General features: G+C 34.1%; 2 protein-coding genes across 3 annotated transcripts; both read left to right on the forward strand.

Annotated features, from left to right (window-relative positions):
• The first annotated feature begins 659 nt into the window (after positions 1-659).
• On the forward strand, positions 660-10,854 carry LOC136205496 (ADP-ribosylation factor GTPase-activating protein AGD3). 2 transcript variants are annotated; one of them, XM_065996106.1, is made up of 20 exons: positions 660-954; positions 1,075-1,202; positions 2,030-2,106; positions 2,636-2,736; positions 2,864-2,934; positions 3,724-3,786; positions 4,262-4,306; positions 4,772-4,837; positions 4,942-4,989; positions 5,086-5,181; positions 5,268-5,309; positions 6,271-6,486; positions 6,782-6,913; positions 6,995-7,219; positions 7,384-7,470; positions 7,545-7,874; positions 8,358-8,503; positions 8,576-8,669; positions 9,208-9,701; positions 10,356-10,854. In XM_065996106.1, exons 2-20 carry the CDS (start codon positions 1,158-1,160, stop codon positions 10,468-10,470), a joined length of 2,493 nt encoding a protein of 830 aa, XP_065852178.1. In that variant the 5' UTR covers positions 660-954; positions 1,075-1,157; the 3' UTR covers positions 10,471-10,854. The 2 variants fall into 2 exon arrangements, with proteins under 2 accessions (XP_065852178.1, XP_065852177.1); XM_065996105.1 differs by having other exon boundaries at positions 660-1,202.
• A 5,952-nt stretch (positions 10,855-16,806) lies between these two features.
• On the forward strand, positions 16,807-19,423 carry LOC136205129 (DUF724 domain-containing protein 3-like). Its single transcript, XM_065995614.1, has 4 exons — positions 16,807-17,419; positions 18,134-18,331; positions 18,427-18,535; positions 18,610-19,423. Exons 1-4 carry the CDS (start codon positions 16,904-16,906, stop codon positions 19,215-19,217), a joined length of 1,431 nt encoding a protein of 476 aa, XP_065851686.1. The 5' UTR covers positions 16,807-16,903; the 3' UTR covers positions 19,218-19,423.
• The last annotated feature ends 1,098 nt before the right edge of the window (positions 19,424-20,521 follow it).

The following is a 20,521-nucleotide window of genomic DNA, read 5'->3' on the forward strand; positions in this document are numbered from 1 at the left end:
ACTCGAACCCGTGACCTCTTGGTCACACGACAACAACGTTTACCGTTGCGCCAAGGCTCGCCCTCGAGAGAGAAATTGAATATTTAGAAAAAAAGCTCCAAAAATTGTGATTTTGTTCCATCGTAGATATGGTTCCAAACAACTCTAATTCCTAGATCTTTCCATTTTGAGTCGTTAATTGAAGTTAAATGTACATAATATTAGAAAATGTAAAATTGAATAACTTTTATATTATGTTTTGAAGTTTAGTGGTTATACAATGAAAATAAGTAAAATTCAATGGTCATAATTGTAATTTTCCTATTAATTTATAAAATAACACCCTGTTAATTCAATTTACAACTTCTTCCATTATTATTGATTTTTTAACACATTAAAACAAATATTTATAAGTTTAGTTGAATTTATGATATTGATAGTTGAGAATCTTACAAAATCCAAAACGTCATAAGCATGGGAGTTCTTATATTGAACAATTTTGTTTTAATTTAAATACATTCAAACACGCGCCAGTAAGTCGCGTAGGAAAAACATGCCGTCTTCAGTTCGTATGAGGGTGTAAAGGCGACCATTGTCAGTGGCTCAGTGTCAGTAATATAATTCAAAACGACACCGTTGTCATCCAGTCCCAGATTCAAATGAAACTCTGTTAAAATCGCCATTTTTGCCTGCAGAAAAAGAAAAAAAAAAAGAAAAGAAAAGAAGAAAAAAAAAAAGTTAGAAATGGCGGTGTCTACGTCTTAAAACACTTTTATCTATGCTCCATGTTTGTCTCTCAACATTTCTCTGGAACCTCAATGAATTTTACCTAATCGATCTCGCTCAATTCCCGAGACTCCGACCTTCTTTCCAAACTCAAAAACTGTGATGTTTTCTTGCCCATTCTAGGGTTTCTTATTGTTTTTTCCTAGGGTTCTTAACCGCCAAACAGCACAAAACTGATAAGAGTGAAAGGTAGTAAGTTCGCTCATCCAGCTCTGTTTTTGTATCTGGTTATGCTGATTATTAGTAGGATCGGTTTACAAGTCAAGATCTCAGCTGCTTATTTATGATTGGAGGTGGCTATGACTTTAGATTCGGGTCGCACTGTGAAGATCGAGCAGTGCTGTAATGGTTGTAAGAGTTTATCGTAAGGAGGAAGCATCATTGTGTCAAAAATGCATTTCGCTAAGCTCGATGACTCTCCTATGTTTCGCAAACAGGTTAGTTGCTCTCTGGTTGTGACTTTCTTCGTTTTTTCGACTTCCGAATCGTCTGGAACTTTATAGTAAGAACTTCGTTTTAAGTATCATTATTAGCTCAATTGCTTGCTTGTTAAAGGAAAGTAGGAAAGGAAATTATCTGCTAACAGAGCTGGCGCGAAAATCAACATGTAGTAGGAGTGGGAGCAGCGAGCGTTTTGGATAGTTTATTAAATTTGATATATATGATCTTTCATCCGCTGCGGTTTTTTGTTTGTTGTACTATTTGCTCTTGGTATCTTTTATCGGCTTATCTATGGTAAGAGTCGGGTGTTTAAGGAAAGCTTATTTAATTGTTTGTGGTGAACTATAAGTCAGAGGTTTCTGCTCGTTTAAGCAATTAATTACGACTTCGAAGGAACTAATGGAAAATGGATCTGCATATATCAAGTGAAAAGACAGAGGCTAATCTTTATTGTCTCTGCAAATGAAAAATTAGTACTTTCCCCAAAACAATTTTTTTTTGTCTTGCGTTTGGTTTTTTTAAGTTGATGCGGGATCATTTTAAACCTTTGTATTCCCTTAAAAATACCACGAATTTATTAATGTGCAGTGAAAACGTTCACTGAATATATTTCTCTTGCCAGGTCATATAACAATTTGTAGCAGAAGTTGCACTAGTCTTAATGTGTGAAACAAGTTATGCCTTCTATTTCCTACTATTATATGCACTCTTAGACCTCCTTTTGAAGTTAATTTTTGAATACTATGTAGTACCTTAGTGGTTAGTACATATTTAATTTGTTCCATGGTTTAAGGGCTTGTTGATATATTATTTGGTGAAACAGATACAATCCTTGGAAGACAATGCTGAATTGTTGAGGGATAGAAGTTTAAAGTTCTACAAAGGATGTCGGAAGTACACGTATGTCCTTCTCAATTGAACTAATCTATGAGAATTTGTTATGCACATTTTGGTTTATTATATAATTAAGTTATTACATTTGGCTCTAGTTTAAATTGTACACTTTTAAGCTTTAATTGATAGATCAAATCTTAAAGCCTTTTAAAGTAATGAAGTTTGCTCTCTCAGTATGATGCTGTAGGAGGGGGCACGGGCAGTATATGTCCTCTGTAACCACTTGACTTCTAAGTTTTCTGATTTCTTTTTGCTGACTATTAAGGGGGAGTTGAAAGTTTGCTCCATCCCTTAAATCTGTGCACATGCATGTCATAATTATGCGACTGCATATGTAAAAATCCTAAATTACACTGCCAGTCACACTTAGTTTCTATAATAGCTGCTTTGGCATTATATGCTCCTAGAATTTAGTTATTTATTTCTTCATTTTCCTCTAGGTTATTTTTAATGGCTTCTCTGTTTCTATCTCTGTCTGCTGTTGTGCAAACATGGACTGGTTAAGGATTTTGTTAACTATATTTAACACATGCAGTGAAGGACTGGGGGAGGGATATGATTGGGACATTGCCTTTGCTAGTGCTCTAGAAAGTTTTGGCGGAGGGCATAATGACCCTATCAGTGTGGCCTTCGGAGGTAATTTTGTTAGGATCTGTTTTTTCTCCCCTCTTCCTTTAATTTTTATTTGGCAACTTACTAATGATTCATTGCTCTTATGATGACATAGTGAAATTATCAATTAAACATCTGTTTCCTAATGTAGGGCCTGTTATGACTAAATTTACCATAGCCTTGAGGGAAATTGGGACATACAAGGAAGTTCTCCGTTCTCAGGTAATTTATATGTGTATTCTTGATATGGATGTTGTCAAATATTATGACAATTTGTTTTTGCTGTACTTTAATGTTAATCATCGTACATTATTATGCTAATCATCATACATTATTATGCTAGTTCGCTTTGTATCATGGTTAATCTTTTAGCTTTATTTTGTTATTTATCTATTTTCCGTCTTCTTATCAATATGATTTGAGCATAGTCCATTGTTTCAATAATGTCTACTCCTTATTGTACAACTCGTATTTTTTTCCTTTTTTTTATCATGATTTATATTCATGGATTACAAATCATGTAACATTTCTTTACCTTATATAAGCTATAAGAGACCACAAGAAGTTAAAAGTTCAATTATGGCAACAGTCACGTCGACTTTATATAAACTTCTTTTCCTCAAATTTTCTTTACTTCTTCTCTTGCGCATGGAGCTGTCAAGCAAATGTGCGTTTGATGGGCTTGAAAGGGGTCATGCCCCTAATATTTATAAGCTTTTACTAGTTCTTCTAGAATTGCGTCATTTGAGGTCAATATCTTGTAAATTGGATAATTAGGTCAAGGAAGCATGAACGTAGAAATTGTCGTTGGACTAGAAAGAGTATCCAATCCATTTTGCTGTCATTGCTTGATTAACATTTGCCGTTTGAGATACTATTAGTGAGCAAAGAAAATAAAATATGGAGTCTGAAAATTTACTCTTAATTATTTTTCTTTCAGAAATCAAAATATGTTTTTTTTTTGAAATTCTTTTCTTTCTAATGTTGAGATGTTATTGTTTCTTTCTTCAGGTTGAGCACATGCTAAATGACAGATTACTACAATTTGTAAATATTGATTTGCTTGAGGTTAAGGTAATGCGAATTGCCAACTTCTGCATATGATAATGTTTATGAGGAGAAATATCTTGCAATCAAGTTTAGGCAGAACGTTCTTCTATACTGTGACTTGACTTCTTCCTCCTGCAATCTTCATTGCCTTCTACTTTTTGATATCTAGCCCGACTTTGTGAAATGACTTGAGAGGTATAGGATAAGTGGGAACCCGAATGGGGACTGAGAATATGCCAGTACTCTTAACATTATTTTACGTATTCCATGAATTGGAGGTGAGGTAGGGAAATATTTAGTTGTAGTTGCTTAGGTGATTAGTTGCAGTGATAGATTCCATGACTTGTATCTCTTAAACTTTCTCATTTAGTATGCTTGAACGAGAGCTTAAAAGATCTCCTTTGTTTGTTCATATAATCCTTCTGCACATCTCACTGATTTCCTTTTCACAAATGCTCCTTTTTAACTTATATTTTTAAACTATCTTGTCTTTCTGTAGGAAGCAAGGAAGCGTTTTGACAAGGCTAGCCTTCTTTATGATCAGGTCTCTCCTCAAATTGTGTATAATTTTGTTATTGCCACCAATATCATCTGCATGTAACAGTGATTGTGATGTCAAGCTATCTGAATTTTAAATATCTCTTGTTTTTTCTAGGTCAGACGAGGTTCAGCCTAAACTTATAGACAATGTGTCTAACATGAAAGAAATGATTTTTCTTTGAGATATGAGATTCTAGTGGTTCAAGAGTACTGGTGTTTGAGCTCATAATCCTTGTCAGGGTTTAGATTTCTGATTAGGTCCTTTTTTAACTTGATTAGGAAGTCTAAGCCAAACAATTATTTGCAGTAGTGCCTAAACCTTACATTTAAGCTTTTCTAGATCCACTTATGACAAGTTGAGTTGATTATTCTGGATTCTTAAAACCTATCACTGAATCAGATTCATGTCTAAATAGCTGACTCATCTTCAAAATCTTGCTTAATTGATGTAACTGTTCATGCTAGCCAGTCACGCGAGAAGTTTCTGTCTTTGAGGAAGGGCACAAAGACAGATGTAGCTACACTTCTAGAGGAGGTACTGAATAAGATTTCTTTTTGTGGTTCACATATGAACTAATGCTCATTCGTAGTTGTCCTATATATTTTCAATTTTTTCTAATTTAATTCGCTACATATCAGGAGCTTCATACTGCGAGATCTGCTTTTGAGCACGCACGTTTCAATCTAGTAATATCCCAGACTCAAACAAGCTGTTCTGTCTTTTCATATTGTTTACCAGATCAAGCAGTAGTTTAAGTCGGTAATTTACTCTGTTGTGTCTAGATGACAGCACTTTCTAATGTTGAAGCAAAAAAGAGGTTTGAATTCTTAGAGGCTGTCAGTGGGACAATGGATGCACATCTTCGCTATTTCAAGCAGGTAGATAGCACGGCGGACTTTGCTGGCTCTGCAACATTTTATGAAATATATGGCCATGACAGCCTTTTGTTTTTCTTTTTTTTCAGGGATACGAGTTGTTGCATCAGATGGAGCCATATATAAATCAGGTGGGATACATTTTCTATCTTTATATTGCAGGTCATACTTGTGTTTCATGTTGCAAAATATGCTTTACCCTGTAACTTCTGCTAGGAGCACTTTTCCATATGCTGCTATTGTCCTGAGGAAATGATAGAACTCAAACATGAATTAACCAGCCAACAAAAGAGAATAGAATCACAACAAGAGAATAACAAGGGATCAGATGAATAGAGTGTAAATGTTATTAACGGATCTGTATGAAAAGAGATGAGAACAATAGCTATAGCTACGCAAGGCAAAGCTCCAAGGAGAAACCTCCCTTTCTCTTAGCAGCACCTTAGAGCCAAACAAAATGGAAGAACCCTATGAAAAAGCTACTCTCTTTGCTGCATCTCTTCCACTTATATCTAACAACCAGTAACTGGACTCTTACCCAAGAAAAACGGTTATGCAGCTCATCTAGTCAATCATTCACACTACGTGTCCCTTTTCTGTTCTTTTTCCTAGTGTGAACATTCCACACCTTAGGGCCATGAGTTAATTGGGCCAAAATCAGCCTTCTCTATAAGGAAAGCCCTGCTTTGGCTTTCTTTAAACATTGAGGTGATCAAACAAGTACCAGTGAGAGGACAATGGGTGCTTTGACACAGTATGTTGCATTCCTCAGTGATAACAAAGAGCAAAGTCACAGGCACTTGATTTAAGTGCAATGGTGAAAATTGGAGGTTCGGAATAGCTAGCCGTGATGATTTCCTTTGATGTTGCATTATTAGCAGGAGAAAAATGTTGACTGATTGATCAGTCGGATCCTGTGCAAAGAGGAGACAGCATGTGATAAGTACTCCATGTGTTGGGATGAGTTGTTAAAAACTGTAAAGTTTTGTGGCCCTAGAGGAAGCGAGTTAGCTAGAATTTTTTTATGGCTGAACCACAATATACTAAAACCTTTTATTCAGAAATTGAAATAATAGCCCACTTGTTTTGCAGGTTTTGACTTATGCTCAGCAATCAAGGGAGAGGTCAAACTATGAGCAGGCAGCTCTCAATGAAAGAATGCAAGAGTACAAGAGGCAGATTGACCGTGAGAGCAGATGGTCTTCCAATGGTTCTAATGGATCCCCTAATGGAGATGGCATACAAGCCATTGGCAGAAGTTCTCATAAAATGATAGAGGCAGTTATGCAATCTGCTGCAAAAGGAAAGGTATGGAAATCCTTCAACTTTGCTTTTGGATGGAGAGTTTTGAATCCATAATTCATAGGTTTGTTTTGATTGATCAGTTTGCAAGTGTAGGTCACTCTTACAAACAGAGCTACAAACCTTATTGGGATTTGATACATGTTATCAAAGCCACAATATGCATTCTTGATCATTTAATTTTTAATCTAATTAAGAATGGTTCAACTTTCACTGAAGCAATTTGGATGAAAACGTTTTAGTCCCTTATCTGGGATATGTTGTCGAGTGTTTAGTTGTAAAAGGTCAAGCAATATTTCAGGTTCAAACCATCAGACAAGGTTATTTATCAAAACGGTCCTCAAACTTACGGGGTGACTGGAAAAGAAGATTTTTTGTACTTGATAGCAGAGGAATGCTGTATTATTACCGTAAACAGTGCAGCAAATCATCTGTGAGTTTTCTATGGGAATAATATTTGGAGACTGCATTTTTTTCTGCTTTTTGTTTAATCATTGGTCTCAAATGTTCTTAGGGTTCTGGAAGTCAACATTCTAGTCAAAGGAATAGTTCTGAGCTAGGATCTGGACTCTTGAGTCGTTGGTTGTCTTCTCATTATCATGGTGGCGTACATGATGAAAAATCTGTTGCTCACCACACTGTGAACCTTCTCACATCAACAATCAAAGTTGACGCTGACCAGTCAGATCTACGGTTTTGCTTCAGGATTATTTCACCAACAAAGAACTACACTTTGCAGGTATGAAGTAATGTGTATAATGACTATATGAGTTTAGGTTATTTCATGTTGAACAGAATTGCTATCCCTTTTCTCTCCTGGTTAGGAGTGAACTAATGTGTAATTTGGTTTTACTTTTTCAGCAATAGATCCTTAATGATGTTTACTTATGCTTGTCAGTGCAGGCAGAGAGTGCACTTGATCAAATGGATTGGATCGAAAAAATAACTGGGGTCATTGCTTCACTACTTAGCTCCCAGGCTCCTGAGAGGGTAATTTCAGATGACATATTCACTATTATGTTTTTGGTTACTAGTCAAATTGATGTCTTGTAATTTAATTTCAGTGTCTTCCTGCTAGTCCCATGGGAAGTGGGCATCACCGGTCTGCCAGTGAGAGCAGTTCTTTTGAAAGTGCGGACTTTGATCACTCTAACGTTGATGAATTTACATCGGACAAGAGCCTTGCTGGTGCACATCATGAACGGCCACTGAGAATATCACAACAACGGTCCATGGCAGAGAAGCCAATTGATGTTTTACAGAGAGTATGTGGGAATGATAAATGTGCTGATTGTGGTGCTCTAGAGCCTGACTGGGCTTCCCTTAATCTTGGTGTTCTTGTTTGCATCGAGTGTTCTGGTGTTCATCGTAATCTTGGTGTACATATATCAAAGGTAACAATTCAATTTTTAGCCTCTCTGTGTTGTTTTAAGCTATATGATTGTAATCCTTGATTGCCATGTCACCAAACATGAACTGGTGAATAATTATAGGCCAGTAAGCAGTTAAATGGTTAATTATAAATTGGGCAGTATGCATGAATAACAATTGCTAGATAGGTAGCCATCTGCTTTATGTAACTGACTGCGTACTTTTTTGTGTTTGGTTTAGAGATTGTCAATTGGATAGATCATACACTAGATTTTGTTTTTTTTTTGTCATGCTTTTGCAGATAAGTGTAGCAAGGTATTCTGCTAGTAACATTATTCAATTTGAAAGTTGTCAAACTTGTATTTTAGTCTTGGGAAGTAATTTTACTGGATAATTATAGAGTGCAATATCTTCAGCAGTTTTTTGTTATGTTAATATCTCTGTTTCTGTAAGTAAATTGATAACTTGTTGTGCGGCACTAATTATTGTTTCGAATCTAATTGCAGGTAAGGTCCCTCACACTTGACGTGAAAGTGTGGGAACCTTCTGTTATAAGTTTGTTTCAGTCATTAGGAAATACCTTTGCTAATTCAGTCTGGGAGGAGTTGTTACAGTCAAGGAGTACCTTTCAAGTTGATCTCATGGCTACAGGGTAAAGAATCCACTAATTTTCTTTATCACCAGCTATGCTATTGGTTGCTAACTTATTATTCTGCTGGTGAAGGCCGTACAAGTCCGATAAACCACAATTTCAATTTGTTGGCAAACCCAATCCGGCAGATTCTATATCAGTAAAGGAGAAGTTTATCCATGCAAAGGTATAAATTTAACTTCTATCCTTGTTTTGGCTTTTATTCTTTTTGTTGGAATCAGTTAACCATGGTTTAGATGGACCATAAGTTCCTTTATCTTTACGTGTGCGTTTGGATTCAAGTCATATCCTGTTGCGATTCATTGCACAAATTTTGTCAAATATTGGATTTTGTGCTACTTATATGCACATTTTGCTTTTCGTTGTCTTCTGCTATCACCTCCCCATTTGTTAGTGTTTGCAAGTAAGGTTGAGTGACTCGAGTCAAATGGAATACATTCCCAATGTTCAGTGGAGGTGGCAATTCGGGTTATCGTGTCAAAATCATGTTATGTTATCTATATGTCCCATATGATTATATATGATATCAATGCAAGAGAAATGATAATTGTGTTAGTCGGGTTGTTTCTGTAATTCGTGTTATTTTGTCAGAAATTGGCACCCATAAGAGTTCCTGTTCAGGCAACAGCGTCAAAGATGAAGTTCTTGCCTTTGGACTTGCGTATACTGTGGGAACTAAAATCCCCTTTATTTTCTCCTCTTAGTATGCAGATAAGCAGTTCATTCGCAAACCAAGGGATGGTCAGTATCCACATTCAGTGTCGCAGCAGATCTGGGAAGCTGTTCGGACTAATGACAAGAAGTCTGTGTACCGTCTCATTGTTAACCACGAAGCAGATGTTAATGCTGTATACGAGCAAGCCTTTTGTAGCTCTTCTCTAACTCTTGCTAAAGTAATGCTCCTGCAAGAGCATACAGGTCTTGATCATTGCTCTAGCTGCTCAACAGGAGCGAATTCATTGGATCGGTCCTCCACAAGTTCTTTGAATCTAGGAGCTGCAGGTGAAGGACAAGCCTTGGAGGATTTAGATGGATGTTCCTTGCTTCATCTTGCTTGTGAAACTGCAGATATCGGCATGTTAGAACTCCTCTTACAGTACGGTGCAAATGTAAATGCTACAGACTCAAGTGGACACACGCCACTCCACCGTTGCATTCGTAAAGGTCGAGCTGCATTTGCAAAATTGCTCCTTTCAAGGTGACTTTTACTGCTCTTTGGTGTATGATTACATTTTTTAGTATATGAGGTAAGGGCTAAAAGTAGATCTGATTCTTGAACCGGACTGAATAACCGAATAAAAAGACCAGGATTGGATTGAACTGTTGACATTTTCTTTAGGACCGAACCGAATTGTACCGTTGACTTAAATTAGGTAGAGTTCTGGAGATTTTTAAATTTCTAATATTACTGAGTAAATATGTTAGAGATTCAGGAACTGCACCTAATAGAAAGGGTGGCCCGGTGCACTATGCGTCCCTGATAAGTGAGGGTCCGGAGAGGGGTTCCACCACAAGGGTGTATTGGGGGCAAGCCTTCCCCTGCCAATTTTTTTTGGCAAGAGGCCGCTCCTAAGATTCGAACCCATACCCATGACATCTCGGTCACACGACAACAACGTTTACGGTTGCGCCAAGACTGGAACCGTACCGAATATCCGAAAAAATGGATCCAGAACCGGATTGAACTGTTCTAAAGATTTTCAAATCCTGGATTGTAGCGTACTCACCCCTCTGTTCTTCTCTATGTGCATAAAATTTTGCTTCGTGCATTTACGTATTTATCCACACATGGACATAATATTAGATAATGATTTCTATGACAACCTTCTGAAGTGGCCGAATTTATTTACAGGGGAGCAGATTCTCGTGCAGTCAATGTTGAGAGCAAAACCCCATTTAAACATGCATTAGAGTCAAATTTCGTCGATAACAATGTCATTGCTATACTATCAGACGCAAACGGCTGAGGTTCTCAGGACGGTTTTACTGTAAGTATAATTTATAAGTTTTGCAGAGTTGATTCTCCATTGAAAGATTTCAGCAGTGTTTGAAAAAAAAAGGAGAGTAGAGTGTGGTAGGGTGGCGGACCTAACTGCACGGGCGAGCTTATATGCTCGCTCAGTCCGACTCCTACCGGGTTGTAATTTATACTGCTCCATTCTTGGTTGAGAGCTGGTTGTTGAAAGCTTTCAGGCAAGGGAGCTGTTGTAATATGATGTGTTTTTTTGATTAGTCAGCTTGTTTGGTTCCTTTTTTTTTGTATGGCGGGGGAGCTGTGAGGATTTAGGTCAGGGTAATGTGTATTTTGTACATTGGTTTTATTTTAATGAAGCTTTCTTGTTGCTGTAGTCCTTTGAATTCCACATTCCCAAACTTACACATTTTTGCTTGGGGAATTAATAGGAATCCTTTTCCTTTCCATATTATTTTTAGGGTTAATTACATATAGATGACCTGTGATTCCGTCAATTTGCAGATGGATATTTGTGGGTTTTTTTTTTTTTTTTTTTTAAAGCAAACACAACCTTGTGGTTTGTATAATTTTGCATTTGGATTCATTTTGTCAGAATTTGGCTGATAACAACCTCAAAATGCAAATTTTCAAGAGTTAAATGATATTTTAAGTAACTTTAATTCTTCAACCTTTTAGGTTTGATGTCATTTAGATGTTTTTTTATGAGAGTGAAAGTTAATGTTTATAAAGAAAACCCAAAAAATGATAGATTTTGAAAAATAAAAAATGTGGTTTCATAGTAAATATGATACTAATCAACTTTAATTCTTGAAAATTTTCATTTTGAAGTTGTTATCGGTCAAACTTGGCAAAGTAAAAAAAAAAAAAAAGCAAAATTTTGCAACCACATTTGCGTTTGTAAAGAAAAATAACAAAGATACCCATCTGCAAATCCGTGTAACCACAAGGCATCTAATTGTAATTAACCCTTATTTTTATTATTGTCACAAATTGTGTACTGTGGTTTGTTCGATAAAAGCTCGACTGTGTTCAACTCGATTTATAAACAAGTCGAGCTTGAATACGGTGAAACTTGGTTCGAAAGCTCGCGTATAGGTTTAGTTATAGGTTCATGATCACACTTGTGAGCAAGCTTGATTCAATTTTTTTTTATTGATAGTATTTTTTATAACGGGGAAATGTAAAACTATGCAGTTTTGTATAAAGTTTGCACAAGTATCAAAATTGTATATTTTTGTGTTTCAGAAATTTCAAATGAACATTATTAATAAACATAATTAATGAATTGTTTGCGAGCAAATTTCATAAATAGAGTTAACAAGTATCTCATAATTTTTTTGACAAGCGAGTATGAGCAGGTCAAAGTCCGACTTAGCTTGTGTTGATTGCAGCCATATTGCGTATCAATTTTTAGGGGTCTAAGGGGGTTGGAATTCGGGTTATTGTGTTATTTTATACGTTCCATATTGTTATGTATGATGATATAAATGCAGGAAAAATGATAATCATTTGTAAATTGTGCTATCGTGTTAGAAATTGTCATCCTAGTCTAATGTTTCATTCCCTTGCAGATTGAAAGGGAACTTTTTATTGCCTAAAGAATGCTTTAGGGATAAGCCAAAATAGCCTTACGTTTTTTGAGAAGTATCAATTTAGGCTCCACGTACAAAATAGTACTAATGTAAACTTAACGTTTAAAAAAGAGTATCAATTTAGATTTGATAACGGAACATGGCATATCATTCATATTACTTCGTTAAGTTCTGGTTTCTCTCTCCACATACAATTGACAGAATTTTACGGAATAATATGAATAACATGTCACATTCTGTTATCGAGACCTAAATTGGTACTTTTTTTTAAACGTTAAGTCTATATTGATGCTATTTTATACGTGGAATCTAAATTGATACTTGCTCAAAAATCTAGGACTATTTTGATACATTATCCTATTACTTTAGGATGGTATATCCTATTACTTTAGGATGGTATATGAGCTTTACAGTTATGGCATGTATTGCTATTTACAATGCCATGGCCTCTATTTATAGGCCTAGGCTAGCATCCCTTATAATGAATGGCTAAGGTGAATTACATTCATCGGTTGAGGTTACTTAAGAAAATCCGTTTCTAGGGCTTCTGGAAGCTTTTGGCCCATTCTTGCAGGATCACGGGCCTATAGGTAAGCTCTACAATTTAGTTCGGTCCTAAAGGAAAAAGACACTATTCAATTTTAATTAAGCATAGCCTAACCCTTAACGTCTAAAATGATGTAATTTTACTTCTAAGATTGGTAACAAAGAGCAATTTTACCCCTACTTGCTAAGTTGGATCAATTTCAGACATTATTATAAAACACAGATATTTTGTTCCTTATTCTACATCAATTACATATCCGTTCTAAAAAAAGATTTCATATTTTTTTATGATATAATAATAGAATTGGAGATCAATATTTATAAATTCGGTAAAATATATGAATTTTTTTTATCTAACTCGTAGAAAAGAGTATATTTTTTTAAATTTTTTTCACGTCTAATTATATGTTTGTTATTTGTTACTAATGAGTATTAAAATAACGCACATGTGAAGTATATATGACAAGATTCATAACCGAGATACTCCCTCCGTCCCATTTTGATAGGCAAAATTTCTATTTTGGTTGTCCCATAATATAGGCATTTTTCTATTTTTAAATGGTGGTTAAGTGTTAAATAGTCTAAATTACCTTTGTTTTATTGCTCTAATAAATTTTATTTTCATGTTTACGAGGTTAACTTTTTTTTATCCCAATATCAATTAATTGCATTCAACCAATACAATACCAAGAAACTTTGAATCAAGACTAATAAGTTGACTAACATCATTTATTACATCATAGTTATTCCATGGGTATTTTAGTAAACATGTATGGTTTTAACTAAATTTCTTAATTACCGTGCAACTAAAAAATTGCCTATCAAAAATGGACGGAGGGAGTACAATTTAATGAATTATTTCACAAATTGACCAAATTTGTCAACTTTAGGGGTAAAATTACTCTTAACTACACCAATTTTAGACGTTATGATAAAATGCATATTTTTTTTTTCACCTTATCCCTATTTTGATTGAGATACTAGTCCAAAATAGGTGTATTGTGAAAGTGTTGTAAATTTTGTTTCTTGTTGAGGAAAATTAAAATAAAATGAATTAACTAATAATTTAACGAGCAAATTTTTACTATAAGATGGTTGAAATTCGAGTTCATAATAAGGTACGAAGTTAAAAATTGAGTTCTTCGGCACCCGATTTTATGGGCTAATTCGTATATTGTCCGGAGAAAAAATTGATATTTATTAGCCTTTTCGGGTTCTAATATATTTTTTAAATAAAGGATGGAAGCTCGAAGATGAAAGCCCATAAATATCCTCAATTAGGTTGGCACTGTCACAGAGCTAACGATTGGATTCAATATTATTAAAACTAAAGAAAAAGGTTATATAAAGTAACAAATAAAACCGTCTAAACCAGTCGGGTATCAGCGAAACCTACACCAGCGAAATCATTATTAATAGAAGAGTTGCAAAAAAAAAAATTGGAGATGAACTCCGTCAGTTGGGACTCGTAGCATGTAATCTTGACTTTGCAAGAGCATCTGCAATATGATTAGGGGCAGGTAATATAGGGGGTTTGGACCTTTTCGACCATCGGAACCACCATGACCATGAGTAGTTTCGATCTCCCTATCTCTACAACATTTGAGGTTGTGGTGGTTCCGGCCTCTCCATCTCAAAAAAATTTAGATCGGTTGCTGAATTAGCATTAAAATTTTTGAACAAGTTCGATTTAATAAATCTTTTTTATACACACACGTTTAAATATATTTATCACTATAATTTTAAGTAGAATGTTTTTTTTTCACTAAAAAAATATAAAAGTATGGTAGCGGTATGCATCGGTTCAAAACTGAATACCGAAATTATTAAAATAATTGACACCAATTTCAAACCGAATAATATATAAAATCGAAATATAACAAAATCAAAATATTCGGTTCAGTTTAAAACCGAACATTAAAAAAAATAAAAAACAACAAATAAAATCACTATATTTCCTTATCAAATTTACCTCAATATAATAAAAAAACAATACTTTCAAAATATTTCAATATTAGCTTATTATTTTAAAAACAATAAAAAAAAACTTGTAAAATAAAATATATGTCTATATATATAAAATAATATAAAATATATGTATTCGGTTTATCAAATCGAACCAAATAACAAAATACCTCTAAAATTAAAACCGATAGTTCAGTTCGATATATGGTTTTAACCGAATCAATGCACACCCTTAGGTGCTGTTTGATAAAACTGAAAATTAAGTGCTGAAAAAGTAAGTACTGAATTTTAAGTGCTGAATATTATAAGTGCTGAAAATATTGAATGATTTAATTTAAAAAAAAATATTAGTTGATAATGTTTGACTTAAAATGACAAGTTAAATATTTTGACTTATCAAAATAAGTGGTTTTTAACTTAATTAACTAATTTAAGTGGTGGAAAAACAACCGTTATCAAACGCACTTAAATTAAATAAGTGCTTAACATTTTAATTTAAGCAATTAAGTGGTTTATCAAACAAGACCTTACACATGGATTCTACACTAGTTTTAATTAAATGACTATTTTTTTTTGTGAGCGGAACATAAAATTTAGCACAACCGTTTTTTTTTCCGATCAAACTTATTTACCAAACAATGCAATTAAAACATTAATGATTCTTAATTAACGCTAACACTAATACACTCTGCTAAATGTTAAAACTAAAGTTCATAATTATGTTTATATATTTAAAAATAAGTGAAAAACTTAGGCATAATTTACTCGCTTACCATTAGAGTAAAAAAATAAATAAATAAAATCTCTATATTTCTTTATTAAATTTACGTCAATAAAAGAAAATTAAATATTTTATTCCTTACATTTTGTTTGTTGTACTTCTTTATATTTTATCTAATGAAATTATAAGCATTTCTAAAAAAAAAAAAAAATTTTACGTGAATAAAAGAAAATTAAATATTTTAAAAATATTTCTATATTAGTTTATTATTTTAATAATAATAAAAAAATTGTAAAATTAAATATATGTATATATAAAAAAAATAATGTAAAATATATATAGTTCAATATGGTTATATTTTTATACGTTATCAAATCGAACCAAATACCGAAATACTCCTAAAATTAAAATCAATGCTGAATCAAAGTGTAAAAAAAACCCAAGTTTAATCGGTTTAGTTTGATATACAACTTAAACCGAACCAATACATACCCTTACACATGGATTTTACATTAGTTTTAATTAAGCGGGGACCATTTTTTTTTATGAGCGGAACATAAAATTTAGGGTTAAGGTGCAAAAATACCCTAACGTTTTGGGTTAGAAAAATTTTACCCCTAATATCTAAAATGGTGTAATTTTACCATTAACTTTGGTAGCCAAGAGCAATTTTACCCTCTAACATTGATAATTTGGATCAATTTTACCCCTATTATAAAACACATTTTTTAAAAGCAATGCGCTTACATTCAAGAAGAAAGAAAAATTCCCACCAGACCCGGATGTGATTCAAACCCATGACCTCCCAAGGCATAGGTAAGCTCTCAACCACTAGGCTAAGAGCTTCACCACCCTATTATAAAACACATTTATTTTTATTCTTTATTCTGTACCAATTGCATATTAATTCGTTCTAAAAAAGATTTCATATTTTTTTTAATTTAATAATAGAATTGAAGATTAATATTATAAATCCAGTGAATTATTTGAATTTTTTTATCAAATTCGTACAAAAGACAGTATATTTTTTATTTTTTTCACATCCCAACATATGTTTGTGATTTGTTACAACATAAAATGACGTATATGTAGAGTGCAGATAACAAGATTCATGATCGAGAAGACGATTTGATGAATTATTTCTCAAATTGACCCAATTTATCAATATCAGGGGTAAAATTACTTTTGGCTTCAAACATTTTTTTTTGATGAACTTTTGGCTTCAAACATTAGGAGTACGATTACAGCATTTTAGATGTTAGAGATAAAACCGCTTCTAACTCAAAACGTTAAAAGTATACATCTTAATCCTAAAATTTAAGACAACGGTAGTTTTTTTTTTGGGGTCAAACTTCTTTAACAAACGGTGCAATTAAAATATTAATTATTCTTAATTATATGTAACGCTTAACCTTATACTAAATGTTAGGATTAAAAATTCCTAATTATATAAGGAAAAGAAGTGAAAAACTTTGGCATAATTTACTCACTTACTTACCATTAGAGTAATTTCCAAACTAAAAGCTTACACGTTTTTTACAGATCTTCTTCTTCTTCTTTCCTCTTTTCCGACCGATCTTCTTCCCTCTTTTCCGGCACCGATGGGAAGAACAGAACGGCAAGGTCCGAAATCCATCCCGATCGTTGACAAAGAGAAAAGGAGCAAGAAATTTCCGTTTTTCACAGTCGATTCACTCGTGGAGGTAACCAGCGACGAAGAAGGGCTTAAAGGAGCTTGGTTTGAAGCCAAAATCCTCAAATCCTATATCAATCGGAAACCTAAATTCTTAATCCAGTACAAGAATTTAGTTTCTGATAAGGATTCGAATGAGCCGTTGAAAGAGACTGTCGACGGTTCTTTTATCAGGCCTCTTCCTCCGCCGCCTGCGGCCGATCAGATTTATGAGGCGGAGGACGTCGTTGATGCGTTTTATTGCGACGGCTGGTGGAAAGGAGTTGTGAGTATTGTTGAATTGCGAATGTGTAGGGGAAAGTTGAGAAGAAGGTATACTGTGGAATTTGAAAATCCACGTGAGCTAGTCAATTTTAATGGAGATGCTTTGAGGTTTCATCATGATTGGATTGGGGGAAAATGGATTCGAAACCCTAAACAGAAGGTGAATTTTTCTATCTCAAATTTACAATTTCTGGGTAGATTTTCCCGTTTGTTTTTGCTTCTTGTTTGAGAATTGATTAGAGTGAATGTGGAAATAAATTGGTAATTTCGAACTCAATTCAATTTTAATGGAGGTTTTTTGAGGTTTCAATTTGATTGGAGATTGCAAATTTTATTATGTTTTTTTTTGTGTGATTGATTGGTTGATTTTATATAGTTTAGGGATCCAATTGTTAATTAGTGTAAATGGGGGCTAATTAATGTTGGCCCTATAATTTAGAGGTTAAATGAACTTTATGCCTAAGTTTATCTTCATTGATTATTATTAGTTCTTCTATCACAATTCACAGTCACGAATGATGCGGATTTAGGCCTTTAGCTAGAAACTTATCTTTGATGCAAACTTTAATATATATTTCAGTGTTCTAATTTTTTTTTTTTTATGTCAATTTGTAATAGATTCAACTATTATTAATTGTTTTATCTCTTGTTCTATTTGATTTATGCATGATGGAATTTAATTAAAACTAGTTAAAAGATGAGTTCGGTTAGAGCTCGGCTCGAGAGCCAACACCAAGATGCCTAGATTCGACTAGACTCGGCTTGTTTACATCATAGTGAAAACAATGAACAGAAAGGAACTGATTGGATTTTTGCATTATTTGTCTAATTTGCTTTAGCAGAATTACATCTGATAAACTTGGCTTTATTTCAGGTATTGCCGAGCGGAACTCATGCCGAAGAACAATCAGCAGATGCTTCCTTTTTTGTGGATTCAAGCACAGCAGACAATCATGCTGAGGATAAATCTTCTGTTAAGAAGTCGAGGAAGAATCCAGTAGGGGATTCAACCCCTTCCTGTGCAACATTTACCAGTACGAACCTCAAGACGCCAGCACCCGAAACTAGTCCTGTAAGTGCTCCCGCGCACCTCAGGCAATCCTCCTTAAATATCTATTAGTTTCAATTTTTTTGATAGGATAGGATTGCTTTTGTTTATGAATGCAGGGTCTTAATCGACAAGAAGCTGGATCGGAAGATGGAATGACAGAGTCCTCGAAGAAGAGGAAAAGAGAACCGGATGCTCAAGTTACGGGGTATCAGATTCCTACTGCAGGTAAGCACACTGCATATATATTACCTGATGCGTGTCAGTTTCGTTTTACTTATTGAAAAACCGGTGTTTTGCAGCTGGAGAAGACGCGACGAATGAGCAGCCTTTCGTGAAGAGCTTATATATGTGGAACCACATTGATGCTCTAGAGATCTTCCGAATCCTACCTCAGAAACCACACTTCAGTTTCTTATCAGATAGCAACAAGGAGACTCGCGAAGGATCAGCTTTCGGTCTTATGCTGACATTTGCTTCCATGGCGGATAAGGTAACCAAGTTACAGATTGATGATCCAAGAAGTCGTTTTGACAGCTATGTGGAAGCTCTTGCCATGCTTGAAGTAATTGGATTCGATGTTAAAGTATTGGCTGATCGTGTTAACGAGTTGTTGGTTCTCAAAGAACAGAAAGAACAGCTCGACAATAGATCGAAGAGATATCAAAATTCAGTTGCAGATTGTGATGCGAGAAAAGCAAAACTGGAACAAGAAATTGCTGAAATCGATAAGATGACGATGACGAGTGATTTAGTAGTGCAACGAGCATCGAAAGTTTCGGAGATGGTGACGGAAGATTCGAAGAGGAATCTTCTACAACTAAAGATTTCTTCTCTAAAAATTGTCATTTCTGACTTGGAGGATAGATTTAAAGTTAAGTCCGTAGCCCCTTGGCAGAGAGTTGTCTAGAGCTTTTGCAGTGGTATTCTCATTGGGATAATTTTGTTCGGAGTTTAGATGTATTTAGTGAAAACCGAAACTGTATATAAACGTAGTCTACATTGTTATAACAATATAAGTATTGACTATGTTAGTTTATGTTTTATGGTTTTGTATATACATTTTTTATGATAGTTTATACCGTATAGTTAAAATTGTTCGGATCATTATTTAAATTTTGAACGATTTTTTTATTTATTTGGGCTTTGATATTATAATAATGTAAATTTTACGTTTATGATAATAAGGCTTGATAATATAGAAACTATGAATTACCGTTATTATTATTTGATTAAATGAAATTTAATCAAAGCACGTATTATAATACCAATGTTACTTTCGAAAAAACATAACATGAAATGGTTACAATATTATATAGAGGAAAAGAACAAGTATAAGTTATAAATTTAGAAGGAACGGATTCAGAAAAAGCAAATTTAAATTAACGTTTATTTGATGGTGCAATTTTAAAAGCATAATTTAATTGAAGATAGACATTTTTAATGTGTAATTTTATGTTTTGACTACCCTTAGGAATGAAATGTCTTTAAACTTGATAAACTATTTGAGTTTTAATTATTTTCTTTCTAGAGATGGAGATGATATGGTAAAAATTCGAACAAAATGAAATGCAAATGATACTATGTGTTTTTACAGAGAAATTTTGATGATATAAATGTAGGAAAAATGATAATCATGTCAGTTAGAGTTATTTTTATAAATTGTGTTACCGCTGTTAGAAATTGTCATCCTAGTCTAATGTTTCATTCCTTTGTGGATTGAGAGAAGTAAACTTTAAAGAATGTTTTACAGTGGTATATGAGCTTTACAGGTATGACATGTATTGCTATTTACAATGCCATGGCCTCCATTTATAGGCCTAGCATCCCTTGTAATGAATGGCTAAGATGAATTACATTCATCAGTTGAGGTTACTTAAGAAAATCCATTTTCTAGGGCTTCTATGAGCTTTTGGCCCATTCTCGCAGGATCACGGGCCTATAGGCAAGCTCTACAATTTAGTTCGGTCTTAAAGAAGAAAAGACACGATTCAATTTCAATACTATTTTGGATTTTTTTGTGTCCGGGTAAATTACATACATTGTGTACAACGTTTGTCATTTTTCACATTTTGGTGTACAACCTTTAATTTTGCATACAAAACTATAAACCTTCAATTTTGCATACAAGACTTGTACAACCTTTTGGTGACCTCATACTAAGTATACAACCGGTAATTATAACCGGTCAATGCGAAATCAACGTGTCATGTT

Source organism: Euphorbia lathyris, chromosome 9 (assembly GCF_963576675.1).
Source record: "Euphorbia lathyris chromosome 9, ddEupLath1.1, whole genome shotgun sequence".
Classification (NCBI taxonomy): Eukaryota; Viridiplantae; Streptophyta; class Magnoliopsida; order Malpighiales; family Euphorbiaceae; genus Euphorbia; species Euphorbia lathyris.